Consider the following 17,824-nt stretch of genomic DNA (forward strand, 5'->3'; position numbering starts at 1 on the left):
GCATCTATGTCACCTTGAATGCCTATTTTGAGGGGCTCGGGACTTTGTCGCGCCCTACTGAACATTCACACTTATTTTCACTGCAAACCTATCTCCTCCCAGAGTTTTTAAGCTACAGCAATGAGTAATATACCGTTCGATTCGCAAATAAAAGATCTAGAAATTGGTTGAAGCTTTTTTTCATTTTCGTTATAGTTTTGAAAATATTTTGAAAAAAGGGGAGGGGAAATTCAGAAGGGGGGGGGGAGAAACCAATTTTTTCGAAAAATGCCCACCCAACCCACAAAAATTAGAATTTTGAAAAACAGCAAGGACCAATCGATAGATATGGTCCTTACGCATCGAATGATATGCGTCTCGATGTTGTAGCTCGAAAATCATAGGAGGTGAAAGATTTCTACAGTACCCCCTTTTTGTCAGTTTTCTAAGAATTTCACGTTTTCTTTCACTTTTTTGGAAAAATTCCCACAAACAAAAAAGTCTTAGATTTATCTTTTACATATGTGTACCAAGTTTCAAAGTTATCTGTCAGTAATTAACCGAAATAAAATTTCCATAAGAAATTGGACATTGCCATTGGAAATTGGAAATTTTCTTTCGGTTACTTACCGACAGATAACTTTGAAACTTGGTACACATATGTAAAAAATAAATCTAAGACTTTTTTTATTCATGTGAATTTTTCGAAAAACTGACAGAAAACGTGAAATTGTTGGAAAACCGATGTTTTTTTCTGTGTGACGAATTCGTCACGCCAGGGCGTAAAGGGTTAAGAACAGGGTTGAATTTACAGAAGTAAATCTACGATCAATGCTTTAGAATTAACCAATGATATTTAAAAATGAAGGCAAGTTTATTTGTTCAGATATATCCTACTTTGTACCAAAATAGAAAAAATCTTACTTCTTGCTAACATGTTGTAGTTTCAAAGTCAGGTTTTTTAGTAAATTTGGTATAGCTATCAACTTGATCATGCAATTTTCCAATTACACAAGAGATTTAAATCTAGAGAATGAGGAGTAGGCTAGCTAGCTACTAGCCTAGCTATTTAGATTACAGAAAAGAAAGTAAAATAGGGTAAACGCGGTATATTCCGTCACATTAAGGACGCATCGAGAAATGAAAAACTATAAAAAATAACCATATGCGTTACTCGAGTTCTGTTTGCTTTATTTGACTTGCAAAACACCGTACTACACGCCAGCAACAACGAAACGTCACAAAATGTTGCCATATTTATTTAAAAGCCTTTAGAATGGAAACCTACCAATCGGCGGCAAATCCCTATATTCCGTCACTGTGTGTGGCAATATTCAGCACGTGGTGAGGCGTATTACGTCCGTGCTTCAAATTCTACTGATACGTAATGCCGTCATCCACGTGTTCGAATTCCGTTTGCTGTGTCATGTGTGAGCTGTATTGGAATACAACACGGCTTTTAATTAGAACACTAATGAATATTGAACACTACTTAATTACGCTTTTAATTAACAACTATTAAGCTTTTAATTAAGCAAATTTTAATTTTTGTACACAGCTTGGAACGATCTGTGTGTGTCCAATTCAAGTTGTGACGGAATTAGTTTTCATGTGTCTAAATCCATTTCTCAACTTAATCATCTATTAATTTATTTACCACTTGAAATCAGCCGAGGTCTCATAGTGTGGCACAAGAGTCGTTGTAAAATTTATCTCAAGGTCATCTGGTCGTTGAACAACCGCATGCCAGTCGATAGTCGATAGGATTTATGCAGTCGATAGTCGATAGGTTTCTTCAGTAGTTCGATAACTTAACAATGAAAACACTAGTGACTAGTCGTTAATAATGAGATAACAGGTTTTCCGATGCCGACCGCCAAAAATGGATTTCAGATTCGTAATCTACACCCCAAAAAACATATAATTAAAAAAACACCCTTTTTTTTGGATGTAGTTAATCTGCAATAATACCCAAACAGTTATTCACTATTTGGTAGAGCAAGGTCAACTGTCAAATTTGACACATTTTTTGATGATCTCACCAGTCAGTAGTCACCACTCACCAGGTGCCAGGTGGCATGCATTGTCTCTCTTTGGATCTCAATATTTTCCCACTAGATGGCCAAGACCTAGTGTTTTTGCAGTATTTCGACACGCAAATGTATGACGTCACCATTTCAACCATCAATGAATGCATGCCGCATGGAACTAAAACAAAGCTTAATATAAAGGAAAAACTAGGGAAGTGACTGAATTACCTACGATGTCGGAATATACCGCGTTTACCCTACCGTGTTTACCCTATACTCTAAAACCAAAATAGGCCTATAGTATACTATAAATAATTAATAATGATAACTTCATTAACTTGATAAGGGTGTTATAGGTAGCTAAGTAAAAGCTAGGTAACTAGCCTACCATTTGTAATATTATTATTACTAACTACTAAGTACTAGGCTAACAGATAATTATAGCTTCAAATTCTGTTTCGTTATCAACATCCATTTATCTGACTTCAACATTTAGGTACAAGATGATGATCTACCTAGCTAGCTAGGTCCTAGTTAAAGAATTCATAACAAAATTTATTAATATTTTCCCAAATCACATTGGCTAAATGCATTGCACAGATTCCATTCATTTCAATACTGCAATAATAAAAATTTCTAATAACACTCAAGTTACTCTATTCTAAATTAGGTACGAAATTTTCACTTCTCAACATCTTGATGATCTTATCCAGACACAAGTCACACAACTACCTATTAATCATTCCCTTTTTTAGTAGGTAGGGCCGTAGGGCTACTGAAAAAAAGTATCATGTTGAAAGCATTCATCATAATTATTTATCCTAAATTCACAACAGACAATAACAAGCATTAGTTCAAACTTTATAGCCTCTAATACATAAATTTTCTATTTAAATTAATAACTTAATGTTTCACCTCCACACAGGCAACCTAATACCGGGCCACCATATTAGTTTCTGCAACTTTATTTTTAGGGTGAAACCCTCTAAATTTTTCCATGACTTAAGTGCTGAAATAGTCGCTGAAATTTTGTTACGGTACGTCAATCAAAATAAATTTTCCGTGACTACAAATGATTAAACATAATAAATACAATTGTTTCTAAATCAACCTGAAAATATCGTTCATGGACGTACTGAATCAAAGTATTGAAAAGCAGATGGCATCAGGGTCGACCTGATAATATCAACGTATCAAATCCTAAATAACCATCAATGCAGATGTCGACGGTTGCAATTTGGTATATTGAAATGGTCATAGATAGGATTAGGACCGTTACGTGTAATTAGAGCAGCCAGGAGAGCATCAATTCGGTGTTTAGCCAAGTTTATATCTTAAATAAAATTGAGAATGTATTGAAATACTTTATGTACTGATAAGATAGCAATGTCAAAATTATGTTTTGAAACCTTACCATTGACCTCACCGTTTATTCGTTGATTCATCACAAAGGTGTTGTAGGAAACTGCGTAAAAATTTGAACGTAATTCCACTACTATTCGCTGAAATCCTAATTTTTTTTGCTTATCACTTTTGCCAAATTTCCTCGTCAAATAATCATTCATCTTATGTTAGGTTATATTATCAAAGTTTGCCACAGGCTACTCCCCTCTAACATAGTACAATTTTTCTGTATTTCGATAACCTCATTAATGATCACTTTTCGTTATATCCTCAGTCTTGTTTCGTTGTTTTCTTGCTTATCTTCATAACTGAGCAGCAGGGTGGCTTTCAGTCGACAACCCCCACCGTGCTGATTGGAAGCTTATACCATCAACGTTATTGCAGAGCAACCATGAGCTCAAGTAATTCTTCAACGGCGTTGCAACGTGTCACTTGACTGATAACCTTACTTGTTTTAAATTTCAATGGTCAATAAATGATATGTATAGCAATGACCTAAAACGTAGTATGATCAATATTACATAAAAGTGACGCGAAATTAAAAATGTCAACAATTATATTAATTTTTGAAGTCCTCGCGGATTCTTCACTTTCATTGGAATGGTGAAAGATGGAACTCGTGATTGATCCTGTGGTTTTTCCTTGAATTAATCGCATTTTACTACCTCGATCCATAAAACTTTGCATTCTGTTATGATCTTCAGGGATATAACTTGTTTCAAATTTTCCTTTGTTTTCCTATCATAAGAAAACTGAGGCTAGATTCGCAGCAATGAAACCCAAATTGATATTGATGCGAGATCTGTTTAATTTGCCAGGTATTTATACTTTATAACGATAATAATTTAATATTAATAGCGGTTTCAGCGATTAGTAGGCCGTAGGCCTGTCGCCGATTCTAAATATCAGAGTACATTCACAGCATTTTGCGGTCTCGAACTCGCAACTCACTGCTACAATTCTGCTGTGCTTAACCGCCCGGCCTCCTTGCCGATTCTGACCAGAAACTGGGGCACAGAGCTGGGATCGAACCCGCGCCTTTCTGCTCCAATATCTTGGTACGCTATGTACAAATAATTTATGATGAGAGTGTTAGTCTTCTAGAACTACAATAAAGTAGTGTGCGGAGAGCGGTCGAATTAACGATACTGCACGTTTGACCGCGTACATCAATTGGCTTGAAAACGAACTCTCAATGAAATCGCGAAGATTCAATATTTTAAATTTTTTGCTGTATTTTGCCAACAAAATGTCGGAAAACGCTAGGAACTCTCTTGCTTTTCATTGGGATGTAGACCAAGTGATGACCATTATTGCCGATTTAAAATGCTTGAGCTGGTTCAACCTTGACTAAATCAACTTCAACTTAGTTTATTTCAGCTACTGGAGAAGGCTAGGAATACAAATAGGATTTGATTAATAAGTTGAATAACTATGTCTATTTTCGGGGAGTGATGTGTCGTAGAATGCCAGCCGAATTTATTTACAAGAACAGTGTACATCCTTGTATTACCGGCTTGCTATATCGAAGGTTTCAATCAAATTTGTATACATTTTCAATCAAATTTGTATATTGTAACGAAGGCGTTTTCACACACACCAGAAACGACGGCAATCTCTTCAATATAGCCCGTCTTCGGGCCAAAACCCGGAAAACCCTCGGTATCAAGCCTTGGCATCGCATACCGAGGGAGGACTCCAGCAGCTTATCACCCGCTTTGCCTATGCCTGCAAAGAGTTTGGCCTGATCATCAGCCTGGCCTCCTGGGAAAGACTAAGGTATTGTCCCAGGGCACTGGGACTCCCCCGAGCATTGTTCTGGATGGTTACACCCTGGAGGTCGTCGAGAACTTTACCTATCTACGGTCCAGTATCTCCTGTTCACTGTCCATCGACTCAGAGATTAACAGCAGGATTGCCAGGGCCGCCACAGTCATGGCCAAATTAACCCAGCGTGTTTGGAACAACTCGAGCCTCACCGTGAAGACTAAACTGTGCGTCTACAAGGCTTGCGTCCTCGGCACTCTCCTGTATGGTTGCGAGACATGGACCACTTATGCGGGCACGAAAGGGAACTTGACGGCTTACACATGAGGTGTCTTCGGCGCATACTGCAGATCAAGTGGCAGGACAGAGTCCCCAATTCTGTGGTACTAGAGCGATCAAATATGATCAGTCTGCTCTCAGTTCTCAGCGAGAGACGTTTCAAGTGGCTGGGGCATGCCAGTAGGATGGGAGCGGGCCGCATTCCCAAGGACCGCCTCTACGGCGAGCTCGTGGAAGGCCGACGGAAAACGGGACGCCCGAAACTACGCCTCAAGGACATCTGCATGAGGGATTTGAAACGGTGCCGCATCGACCCATCCTCGTGGGAGACCCAAGTAGCCGACCGCCAGGGCTGGAGACTCGCTGTCGGGCAGGCCGTGTTCTGCGCTGAGGTCGAGCACCGCGATGGCGACTCTCAGAGGAGATTCAGACGGAAACAGCGGGCGACGCAGCTGTGACAGCCATCTGCATTCACCTGTGATGGCTGTGGATTGGATGTTCACTCCAGAATCGGTCTGCACAGCCACTCTAGGCGATGCAGGCGAGACCGATAGCTAACCCATCGTCTCACGAGACGGACGGATGCCGACGACGACATCGAAGGTTTAGCTAGAAACTCTGATTCTCGAATACGACATCATACTTCACTAGGAATGACGTCAAGAACTTCTAATCATTGACCATGTTTGGAGTGCAGGAGCTTACAAAAAACACACAGCGTTTCATATACGGCAAGAAGTTGGCCTGCTACTACACTACAGATTACACGAGCAGTGAATTGAAATGTTTAGTAGGTGTCGTGCGTTCAGTTTCAGATGAACTACCGCACAGGCTATTTACTCATGTAAAAGATATTCTGCGACACCTCCTCATAGGACTTGAACAATCTGTTGTAGGATGTGTATCGGGAAAAGACATTCATGTGTTAAAGTCCTTTTGGAACTTGTATCTCAATCACGCAGCCATGCCAAAATATGAAACGAATAGTCCATGACATAAGGTTCCCAGAAATCAATGGCAAAAATTATATTTGGCAAACATAATGAGAATGTTCTATATGTAAATAAAATAGCATACATATGAACCAATTAATCAATAATGAAAAATCGTCGAAGCAAAAAGAACTAACCGAATAGCTATGTTCCTTCGCACACGGCATGCACCGATATCGACGTCTCTAACCAACTGATAAAGGAACCTAAGAAGGAATTTTTTTGACCGGACTAATAAGCTGTCAAACAACTTTCAGTAAACAGGATATTAATTTAAAAATGATGCTGAAATACACAAACAGTGGCTACATGTATAATTTCTCGGATTTTCTACTAAGCCTTTTTACGATTCAACGAGATTGAACAATTTAATTTTTTAAATTTAATTCACCATTTGCGATCTATGCAAAATCACCATTTTGCATAGATAGAAATCAATAAACATTTGAAATAATAAAATAAATAAATCCAATTTGCAGAATAAATGCTCAAAGTAAATTCACCTGTACCACTTTTTCAACATAATAATAGTGAATTCGCTTGGTATTTTCTATACTTTTTAGAATATTTGACGATTTAGTACTTAGTCTAAATCGTGCATATCTGATTATAATTTCAAAATTTATATACTTTTTTACATAGCATATCCTTAAATAACATTTCAATGTCTTTCAGTAGAACGTACCACACAATCACAATGCGTGGTTATTATGAAGCAATCAAGAATAAAAGATTAGGTTTCTTTTACATTTAAAATTATAGTTTTAATAGTATTTTAATATTTGTATTATAACTTTTACCTGGCGTTAATAAGCAATTACATTGATCGTGAGCTAATAATTTCGAAACACATTTAATAATTAAATTAAATAATTAAGAAATTACTTGAATTTTTCTCTTGGAAAAATCGAAAAATTAAGTTAGGCAATTAGGTATCCAAACATCATTGATCAAGCAGTTGAATGCTAATGTTAATGTTTGAGTCGGATGCATGGATATTGATCCATTTCTTCAATGCAAAATATTAGTACACTGTGAGTGCTTCCTATCGTGAAAACATAGACCGTATTCCTCTTCTGAAAATTTTTTCCACAAAATTTTTCAGGTTGGAATGAGATGTAATTATAAGTACAGCTAATCTTAGGTGCATGCAACCTTTTAAATATTATTCTGAAACAGTTACCATGCGCATTCATTTTATAATCTACAACTTGATTTAACGGTTTTGTGTTTCAAATAATGCGGTTTTGTCTTCACTACGTACCAATACAAACAATACGTGCAACAACCTTATTATAGACTAAGAAATCCAGCTTAGTCTACATGACAAGAGCCCTCGTCTTCATTGCACGCGTTCATGTCAATCCCATAAGGGGAGCTAGTGAGCATGATCGAGTTGAAGAGAACAGTGATAACAGAGAACAAAATGAACAAGAAACGGTCCATCACTCGCGACGCCAGTTTCCACTCCTCGACGAACACGTCACGTTCTTCTGCTGAAGGTATGGGCGATGCTTCAGGGAGACCTTCACCTGAAATGAGCCAACAGAACCTATCAAAATTATTTATTTAAGCCTTCACTGCCTGTGCGTACAAATATTAATAATACTTTCGTATATCAGTTGAGCCAATATATTTATTATACTGGTCAGATGTGTGTTAAAATACCGAAGATAGCTTGCGCATTGCAAAGTGGATAAAAGGCTGGAAAAATCGATCCATGATGATGGCAGAATTAAATGTTTTCGGTAAATAAAAATTAAGCGAATTAAATTAACGACAGAAATAACAATTCCGGGTCATGTCATTGTCTGATTTTAATCAAAAACTTAATATATCTATAAATTCATTTATATACTAGGTGAATTAAGTAGAATTAAGAAAATTATTTGAAGAGATGGTAGAAGTTATTTTTTTCTCAATTTTATTCACTGATTTCAATTAAGTGCAATAAAAGGTGCTGATTAAATTTTTACATCAAACCTTTCATCATATATAAAGATAAAGAGTGATAAAGAAGCACTCTTTTCTTCAATTCAACATTTCCTTAGAAAGGTTCCTTAGAATAAAGTTAACCGTAAAGAGCAGTGTTTCCCTAACTGCGGCCAAACGGAGTAATTCATATTTTTCGTCAGAGGCGGCTGAGTGCGAGAAAAGAAAAATGTATTTCAATTCTAACAAAATTTCTATAAGAAGTACGAAGCTAACTATTATTTTTCTAATTCTAATCTATAAATTCTAGTCTAATATAACTTCTAATCTGATTATTATCATTCTTTTAGCATGTTTTAAAAAGCACATTTTTTAATTGGGCAATAAGAAGGTCTTGGAACACTGCTATTGGGCATTCCGGGATGGCAAGGAATTAATACTAGGAAAATATAGTGAGCGCATTGACCGTAGGATGACTTAACATGAAATGGAGTAAAATTTCAGAGAATAGAAATTGTGAAGGCAACTTCTGCTTTACATATAGCAATAGTGACCTTGTTTTAAAGGGGCAGACATCTCTAATTTTTTGCAGGAAGATAAAATGTGAATACATCGTAAAATAAAAAAATGCGGCTGTGGCTACGCTTGTGACTATGAAAAAATTTTCGGGCATGGCATTGAATCGGTCGAAAGTTCCTGTGCGGAAACTTTTTCTTTATTACTAAGAATGTATGATCAGAGAAGAATCCGGGACCGTTTATGGTCTTAGGACATGAAACATTGATGAAATTATTTACCTCGTTTGACCGGCACCCACGGGTTGTTGTCCGCATTTTCAGGAGTTTTCGGACGGACTTTAAGCGATCGCCAGGCTCTTTCCGAGCGTTCGAACACAGTCGGGGATTCGAATAAGACACCATCTTGTTCCTGAACATAATATTTAACAAAATTAGTTTCTATTTTAGAGGCCGTTTATTCTTTATTTTGTTTTTAAAGCAGATATGATTATTTCAGCGGCAAGATATAGTATAATAATTTGGATAAAACATGTAACTCAACTAGTACACTGTTTTTCAGTACAAAAAGTTTTAAGCCACACAACGTGCGCATTTAAGAATAGTGTCAGAGCTCATCGGACAATAGCTTCAAGAAATATTAAATCATACATTTCAATACTATTTTGTGGGCAATGTTATCAAACTTGCGAAAAAGTAAAAATTATTCCTTGTACGTTTGTTGTACATTATCAATTCACTAAGAAAAAGAATTTATTAAAAGAGCCATAAAATGTTTATTATTATTTGAATTATTAATTATTTTACTAATTACCATATTATTTAATATATATATTAATATATAATTTTTCATTATTTTCATATTATTTAATTGAATTTAAGGAGCTATAAATTTTTTAAATTAAATTGCAACACCAATAACGAGCTCGCCTGTTCTTCCTGCCTCTGCCAGTGCCGCTGCACAATTGGATGCACGGACACGCGCAGCCATCGAGACATCGCTTTCGTCATAATCCTGCAACGAGCATTTGTTTCAGCCTTCATTAATAATACAATGATCATAACAATAATGGTATAGGAGCTCTATTAATAGCAATGATGATAATATAAACCATGGTGTCTCTCAGCTTTGATAGAGCCAAGTTGGCCTGGCATAGATTCTTAACGAACCGGCCATATAATCGATTGATTAGAATTTTTATAACTATAGTTGCGGTTAAGAGCCCCCACTTACTGATCAGATCTTGGTGATCTAAACAGCCTAATCGCCGCAATTAGTTAAGGAAAAGCGAGGAGGTGACCAAGGAGAGAAAGAAATGCCGTGATTTAAAGAATATTTTAAACCCCATAACTACCATTTACGAAAACTTTGAACGATTAGACAACGGAAAAAATTATTAAGAGATTAGGCATTGCGATGCTTGTAAAATTATTTGACTGTAGCATTTTAGAGTAAAAGTTTTTCCGATACATAATGTGAATTGAGCACAATGTGAAAATATTTTTCTCATTCGATTAATTTTCAAACTAAATTGTAAAATTCTTTAAATTCAGAAAAGAAAACTTTGTTTCTGCGCCCAAAAAAAATAGGAAAATGAAAAAAAAACTAATAAATTATTTTACAACTTTGAGCATCCAACTAAATCGTTGGAATATAATTATTTACAATGCGAGAAGATTTATTTATATTATATCAAGCGTTATGAAGCCAGACAGCGTCCCATTCAAAAAAAGGCCCCTTTCTGTGATGAAAACTCATTTTCCATATGCTAGAAATAAAAAGATGTGTTGACGTTAATAATATTTAAATTTAAAATAAAGTAATTTTATATGGGTCGTTACACGTTCAAAATTATGTTTTCAGGATGCGAACAACAAGTTAGCGAGGGCAATGAGTTCTTGTCATCTTAGAGACGAAAGAAGTCCAAATTTTCTCTCGTAATAGAAAAGTCTGTATTTACTCTCGTAAGAAAAAAGTCCGTATTTTTTCTCATAAGAGAAAAGTCCGTATTTTCTCTCGTAAGTTAAAAGTCCGTATTATCACTCATATGAGAGAAGACCGTATTGTGTCCGTATTGTGTCTCGTAAATAAAAAGTCCGTATTAATACGCATATATTTTCTCACTTGAGGGCCCAGGGCAGCTTGTAGCCACGTTCGCCGCCATGTGAGAGGTTCATTACGCCCACGGACAGAGCGATGTTCGTCGTGATCACCGCCAGACACACACCGTAGTACATGCCTGCCGGTCGTTACATGTGCACACTCAATATTATTTGTGTTCGTAAGACATAGATACATTCATTTTTTTTGTATTGAACGCTATATATAGTTTTACCGTTGCACATGCCTGCCGTCGGCTACACGTGTACACTTACAATTATTAATTTTCGTTAGACATCGATGGATTTCACTTAAATTTTGAAATGAAACAAAGTAATATTTAATGAAACCATATAATTTTTCCGAAGAACATGCCTGCAGATTACCTCAATACGCTATAACAACGATATTTTCAATGAAAAACTGACTCGCTAGTGTGAAGCATGACTCACGAATAGAGAAAACAAAGAGGTACAACTATGCACCAACAAACTATACTACTATGTATCAGACCGGCCGGCACGTGAAAAAAACACCGTTTGGTCGTTTTTATTCCAATTTACCACTAGAAACCCAGAAAACATCTGAAAAAATCTTTGAAACTGTTTATTTTCACGTGACGGCCGGTCACTAGAACACCAGTGAGACCGTTTTTTCACGATTTTTTTTCTCGAACAGCGTATAACACATTTGCAATTTTTGACAAGTAATTAAATTAATGAATTCATTAATGGTCATAAATAATGGTCAATAATATTATAAAATTATGACTCACCAGCAAGAGGAATGGACTCTGCAGGTGGCAGGTTGTTTATCATGGCCATGAGGAAGACCATCATTGCCAGTAAGGAGTTGATGCCCAAACCAACTTTTTCTCCCGACTCGGCAGGAAGCGAGAACACAAGTACGGCTGCGATAAAAAAATTCTAACTGCCAATCAAATTGTGTAGAAGTTTAACCAATTTTTTGTTCGTAACCAAGATATTTTTTGAATGACCATCGAGGTCAGCGATTACATTTACTGAAAAAAACACTGTCAACACCTATAAAAATCTACGGAATCTGCATCTAAGATTTAAGTATCTGTTTTTTTTAGTCCCAATAGAATAGAATAGAAGTGTCGGCATTGAAGAAATAAGCCCAGGGCCTGTTGCCGATTCTTGAATTTTTCGTGACTTGATTCACAAGGGCTTTGGAACCCTATCTTTCCATAACTGACATAAGAAGATGGAATGCCTAAAAGAATGCGCGACATAGAAAAAATTTCAGTATTTAAGCAACGACAATAATTTTTTATTACCGCAGATGTTGATCAGGATGCCCGGCATGATGAAGAAGAAGACGGGAAATTTGTAGCGCCGCTGCAGCTGCACGTGGTACGACACAACTGCCAAAACCAAGCAAGACTTGCAATTTGTCATATAAAAAGAAAAATGTACATAAGACAGAACTTTCAATATTAATTCATAACGAATCATGGAAATAATTCTACGGGGACATTGTATCGTGTTTAATTGTTTAATTTCATGCTACCTTTAAGAATTTGAAGTGTTTTTAACTATAATGATATTCTTGTTTCTGAATAACGCTGTCCATATATAAAATTAGGAACATATTATTTCGTTTGAATTCAAATGATCGTTTTTTTGTAAAATAGCTACACTTTTCCAAGCGTAATCATAACAGAATAATCATTACAGAGATATTTATATGATTCCCTTGAAAAATTGCGAACTTTACAAATCACATAAGATTAAAAATGAGTACATTTTACTGAAGTAAAATAAAATCACACAACTTCAATACAATAAAGTAAAAATGATAGCATGATGTTGTAGCGGGATAACTACGCTCCATACACAAAGTTAATGGGTCTCTGCAAGCGGGCCCTAGCGTACGAGGATGAATCAATATGGATCAGAAAACTTTCAAAGGCCATTAGGTTTACTTAAATTTCATGGAAAACCGGCATCCACGACATAGGACTATCACTAAATGCATAGAGGTTTACGAATACAGACATGATATAGACATTAAATGCAAATATTTTTAGTCATTACAAAGTGCGGTAGGTCAGGCAAAGGTAAGGCTGCCTACTCGCAATGAGCTGCTTACCGAGTAAACTACCTACGCCTACTTCTTCTCTTCGGTCTTCGTTAGAGAGGTGCAGCGTCTAAAGAAAACTACAGTGCGGCCAAGGCTGGCCCGCTACAATGTGAAATAATTGTTTATTTTTCATTTATTTTTTTTCAGGAAATCAACTCACGCGCGAAGGGGCTATCGCAGCAAGGATCCATTATCTCCCCCATGTCAGCGTAGAAGTTTTCCAGGACAAATTCGTGGTTGTGTTCGTAGCGGGAAATCTGAGCGTCACCTTTTGTGATGCGTATCTGAGTAGAATGATTAACGAAATATTAGGCGTACATGCAGATAGTTTGACGACACGTTCACGTGCTAGTTTAGTTGCACGTTAAGTTAAAAATTAAATTCAAATTCAATAAAGTTCGTGTGTTAGTTATAATTTGTAGAGTAAATTCAATTCAAAATTTAACAATTACATTTTGTTATTCAAGCTAATTTTTTTGCCACAACTATCACCAGAACCTATTGAGATGACAAATTAGGGCACAATCAACATAAATTACACTTCAATTTCATGATTAAAAGTTGCACTTTAACTCTGCTGAAAAGATATCGGTATATCATGTAAAAGCTTCAAGGTTTAGAATATTTGGCTATAAGACACGAAAAATTTTGAAATGCAAATCTAGAGAAGTAATGATCTATGCCTGGACAATAATCGAGCCTACATGACGTTGAAGACCAAATTCAGGTGCAAGTCTATAAAAGTAATGCAAATGCAGGACAGAAAGCGTGCCTACGGGACGTTGGAGACCAACTTCAGGTGCAAGTCTATAGAAGTAATGCATGTGTCAGGACAGAAAGCGTGCCTGCATGACGTCGGAGGTACGCGAGCCGAACATGAGGTCGCAGATCTGCTGGTCGAAAGGATACCAGGCGATGTTGATCCAGCACGTCGAGACGAAGATGGCCTGCAGCAGCAACTTCACCTCGCCGCTGCTGTCGATGATTGCGTTCGTCGAGATGATTGAGCTCGAGTAGTCCCGTGCAGCGCTGAGCAGGGCAAGCAATCATTCAATCAGCAGGCCACGCAATCATTCAATCAGCTGGCCACGCAATCATTCAATTATCAGGTCACGCAATCATTCAATCAGCTGGCCACGCAATCATTCAATCAGCAGGGCACGCAATCATTCAATCAGCTGGCCACGCAATCATTATATCAGCAGGCCACGCAATCATTAAATCAGCAGGCCACGCAATTATTCAATCAGCAAGCCACGCAGTCATTCAAGCAGCTCGCCAAGCAATCATTCAATCAGCAGGCCACGCAATCATTCAATCTGCAGGCCACGCAATCATTCAATCAGCAGGCCACGCAATCATTCAATCAGCAGCCAACGCAATCATTCAATCAGCAGCCCACGCAATAATTCAATCAGCAGGCCACGTAACCAAATCATTCAATCAGCAGGCCACGCAATCATTCAATCTGCAGCCCACGCAATCATTCAATCAGCAGGCCAAGCAATCATTCAATTGTTTCTCTTTCAATTCGTCGCTCAGTAAGGAAAGGAATAGATGAGGTATGTTCATTGCGAAACTAATATAAAAGAATTAACTAATCTGAGATATGAGAGGTAGAGAGAACACATTCATCAAATCAGAAAGAACAATGTCAAGATTCCAATTTAAATCAACTATTATCGGCGCAAAAATGAAAACTTTATTGGCTTGAGAATTTGCATCCTTGACCAATAAAGGATTTGCAGTTGATGAAAAAAATTCGCTCAGAAATTTTCTCGAACGTGATGTGAACTAATATAAATACTTGTTTTTCTTTCAGGTAATCAAGTATAAGACAGACAAGTAGTTGAAGTTAAAGTTCACATATGGAGTCAATTTTTTACCTATTCACAAAAATTTTCATGTTTATTATCTTGATCTACCAGAATTTAGAGTCGAAGAAACTTGTGATGAACGCTCCAACTAATAATAATTCTAATAGAGATTATCCAATTAATCATATTAAAAAACAACCAGTGATAAATTATTGTTTATACGGAATTTCAAGAGCCGATTCGGATAGGCACGTACGCGGAATATTGATTGCAGTGTGAACGGTTTTTTGCAAGTACTTTGGGCATTCTGAGTTGAGCTTTAGGGCATCAAGATTAGCTAAAGCAATTATGTAGCTGTAGTTCGTCATCGAATTATATCGGTAATGAAGAATATAGCGTTAGATAGAAATTAAAACACTGTTTACTAAGCTCAAAATATGCAGAAAGATTTTTAGAAATCGGCGATCAAATATGCATTACGAGCTGCACATGGCAGATTTGTATAATTTTTTTCAAGGCATCAAGGAATTCTTTAAATTTACGCAATAAAGGCATTCCAAAGCGACTAGCAAATTCTGCAAGTTACAAAGTGATTAACAAAACCTGGAGCCATTCAGACTTATATATTCTATTTACCTAAGTCATAACATTTAAATATAACATGAAACAACGTACGAGTTGTAGAGAATAATATCAGGCTCCCATATCTTGTGGTGAGGCACACGCAGCACGTAGGTGTAGTTGTACAGGGCGGGGTCCCATGTCAGGAAGGGGTCGTGCCAACGCAATATTACCTCCAGGTTCGTCGTCATCTCGCCCTGCTTTGCGTTCTTCAGTAATGAAAGCAGAATATATTAATTAATGACATGTAAGTAAAGAATTTTTCATGTCATAAACGGATTTAAAAGTAAAGGATTTGCTGCTCTCATGAGCAAAAAAAAAAAACAATGTGATGCTGAATTTAAAACATAAATTGACCTTAGGTAATGAGATTTGGCCACCTCTATTTGATAACTATTATTGCATCTCTAGAATGCTGGTTGAACTTTATTTATAATAACTTCTACATTGGCAATGTCTGCTGGTTATAACACACGTTTAATAATTTTGAAATAATAATTCATTGTAAACTCAAATTATAACATCTAAAAAGAAATTTCAACAGAAAGAATCGCTATTTTCTGAATATTATATTAGTAGAAACCTTAACTTAGAGATGAAATATCAGTTGAGAGATTTTTAATAATACTCGATTGGTGTATTTTCATTTGAAACTTTCAATTAATTGTTTTTTTCGTTATGAAACCACTTACCAATTCAAGAACGTTGAAAAGTGCAATCTCGAAATTTATTTCTATAACTTGATCGTGGGACAAGACTGGGTGAATTTCTCTGTTGTAGTTGCGGAACAAGTCCTGGAATAATATGTTCTGGTCCGACTTGAAAAGTTTTTCTGCACTTCCAGTGAACGGGTAATCCGAGGCATCGCTTCTTTCTGTTGTACCAGTAAGAATTAAAGACAGTTTATTATTAATAATTTTCTGTGCCAGTAAAATATTGTCATCAAATATAGTAGTTTCTCTCTGCAACGAAGGAGATAAAACTTTTGTGTATGTGTTTATGCAGCTTAAAATAGGTCATTCAGAACAAAAAATTGTCATTTATTATATATTTTACCGTTATATTTTTTAGTATTTTCGTAGGTTATTAGAACGCTAAATTCAATGCCGAATCTACGCAGCAAGAGCACCTGTGATCTGATTTGGTCTATCCCAATAATTCATTGTGTAGTCAAGTACATCGAACAAAGTATTCATTTTATTTATGTACAAATAAAGGCAAATCAGTTTTTCGATCAGGAGCAATAAAAATTTTATGATACGTTTTTTTTTCATTTGCGTGAAAATAGTCGAGAAATTTCATACGAAAATGGAGGTCGTATAATTGTTTCTCTTTCAGTTATATTTAACATTTATTTTATAACTGTGAAGTGAAATTGAATCCGAATGCAAATGAATATGGTTTATCCCCATCATATAACATAAGGACGACGTACTATTTTTAAAGTATTTCTTCATAAATTAAGTTCAATTAATATAACTGGTTAACTTCAATACTCACCAATAAATATCATCGAAATTAATCCCATAAAAATTACGTTTAATATTTTCAACATTACTGAATGTTTTTAAAGTAGATTATTTCGAATGGTACGAATTACATTCTCTATTTTTACCTGAAATAAAAAATAAGTTCAGTTAATTTAGCATAAATAACTTATATGAAAAATATATCAAAAGAAATTTTTTGAGTACTCCTATTGGCAACCATCATTTACAACGCGAAGATGAATTAGATTTCAAACAGTGAATAATTTTCATTTCAAACTGAAAAAATATAACTCAGTACTCACTGCAGTGAGTGACAGAGAGCGCATTTTCTCGTCGACGAAAACGTGAAGTCACGGACGGACGGACATGACGAGCACATAAATGAGAAAATGCGCTAAAAAGAGGACGATGCCTCTTGATGAAAATCATAAACACATCTGCAAGGGACGGCTAGTACCTAATTATATTTCAATTATTAAAATTATAATACGCAAGTAATTTTAATACTTCAGAGCATGCATCTCCGCACAGAGCCAAGTCTCGACTCCGATAACTTAATTCTCTGAATAACTTCTGTTTTAACTGCCCGATTCGGGCCAAGCAACTCAAAGAAGAAGATGAAATCAATAGCCCGATCTGGCGAGAAATTATTTCAAATTGCAGTTCATTCTGCCGTGTAGGCGTGAAATTCGTCTAAACATGAGCATTTCGAATAAATTATTGAGGTTACTTTCGTAGCGCACGTAACTTCGCTTGGTTTCAAGGGCCAGACTTCTATCAAAAGTAATATT

General features: G+C 36.3%; 1 protein-coding gene across 1 annotated transcript; it reads right to left on the bottom strand.

Moving 5' to 3' along the window:
• Window positions 1–7,646: 7,646 nt before the first annotated feature.
• Window positions 7,647–15,740, bottom strand: LOC108674029 (neuronal acetylcholine receptor subunit alpha-9-II-like). Its single transcript, XM_018161927.2, has 9 exons — window positions 15,598–15,740; window positions 13,951–14,134; window positions 13,266–13,389; window positions 12,300–12,386; window positions 11,775–11,909; window positions 11,024–11,138; window positions 9,829–9,913; window positions 9,181–9,310; window positions 7,647–7,983 (listed from the first exon to the last, which is right to left on the bottom strand). The coding sequence occupies exons 1-9, from the start codon at window positions 15,732–15,734 to the stop codon at window positions 7,766–7,768; spliced, it is 1,215 nt and encodes a 404-aa protein (XP_018017416.2). The 5' UTR covers window positions 15,735–15,740; the 3' UTR covers window positions 7,647–7,765.
• Between the last annotated feature and the right edge of the window lie 2,084 nt (window positions 15,741–17,824).

The sequence above is a fragment of the Hyalella azteca genome, unplaced genomic scaffold (genome assembly GCF_000764305.2).
Source record: "Hyalella azteca isolate HAZT.00-mixed unplaced genomic scaffold, Hazt_2.0.2 contig11130, whole genome shotgun sequence".
Classification (NCBI taxonomy): domain Eukaryota; kingdom Metazoa; phylum Arthropoda; class Malacostraca; order Amphipoda; family Hyalellidae; genus Hyalella; species Hyalella azteca.

Bases quoted from the DNA above. Each gene is read 5' to 3' on its own strand.
- LOC108674029 (XM_018161927.2), bottom strand. From the start codon at position 15,734: ATGACGACGAACCTGGAGGTAATATTGCGTTGGCACGACCCCTTCCTG. The intron at 9,914-11,023 runs GTGAGAAAATAT...TGCTCGTTGCAG, and splicing joins AAGCTGCCCTGGGCCCTCAA to GATTATGACGAAAGCGATGT. The intron at 7,984-9,180 runs GTAAATAATTTC...GGCTCATTTCAG, and splicing joins GTGGGTGCCGGTCAAACGAG to GTGAAGGTCTCCCTGAAGCA.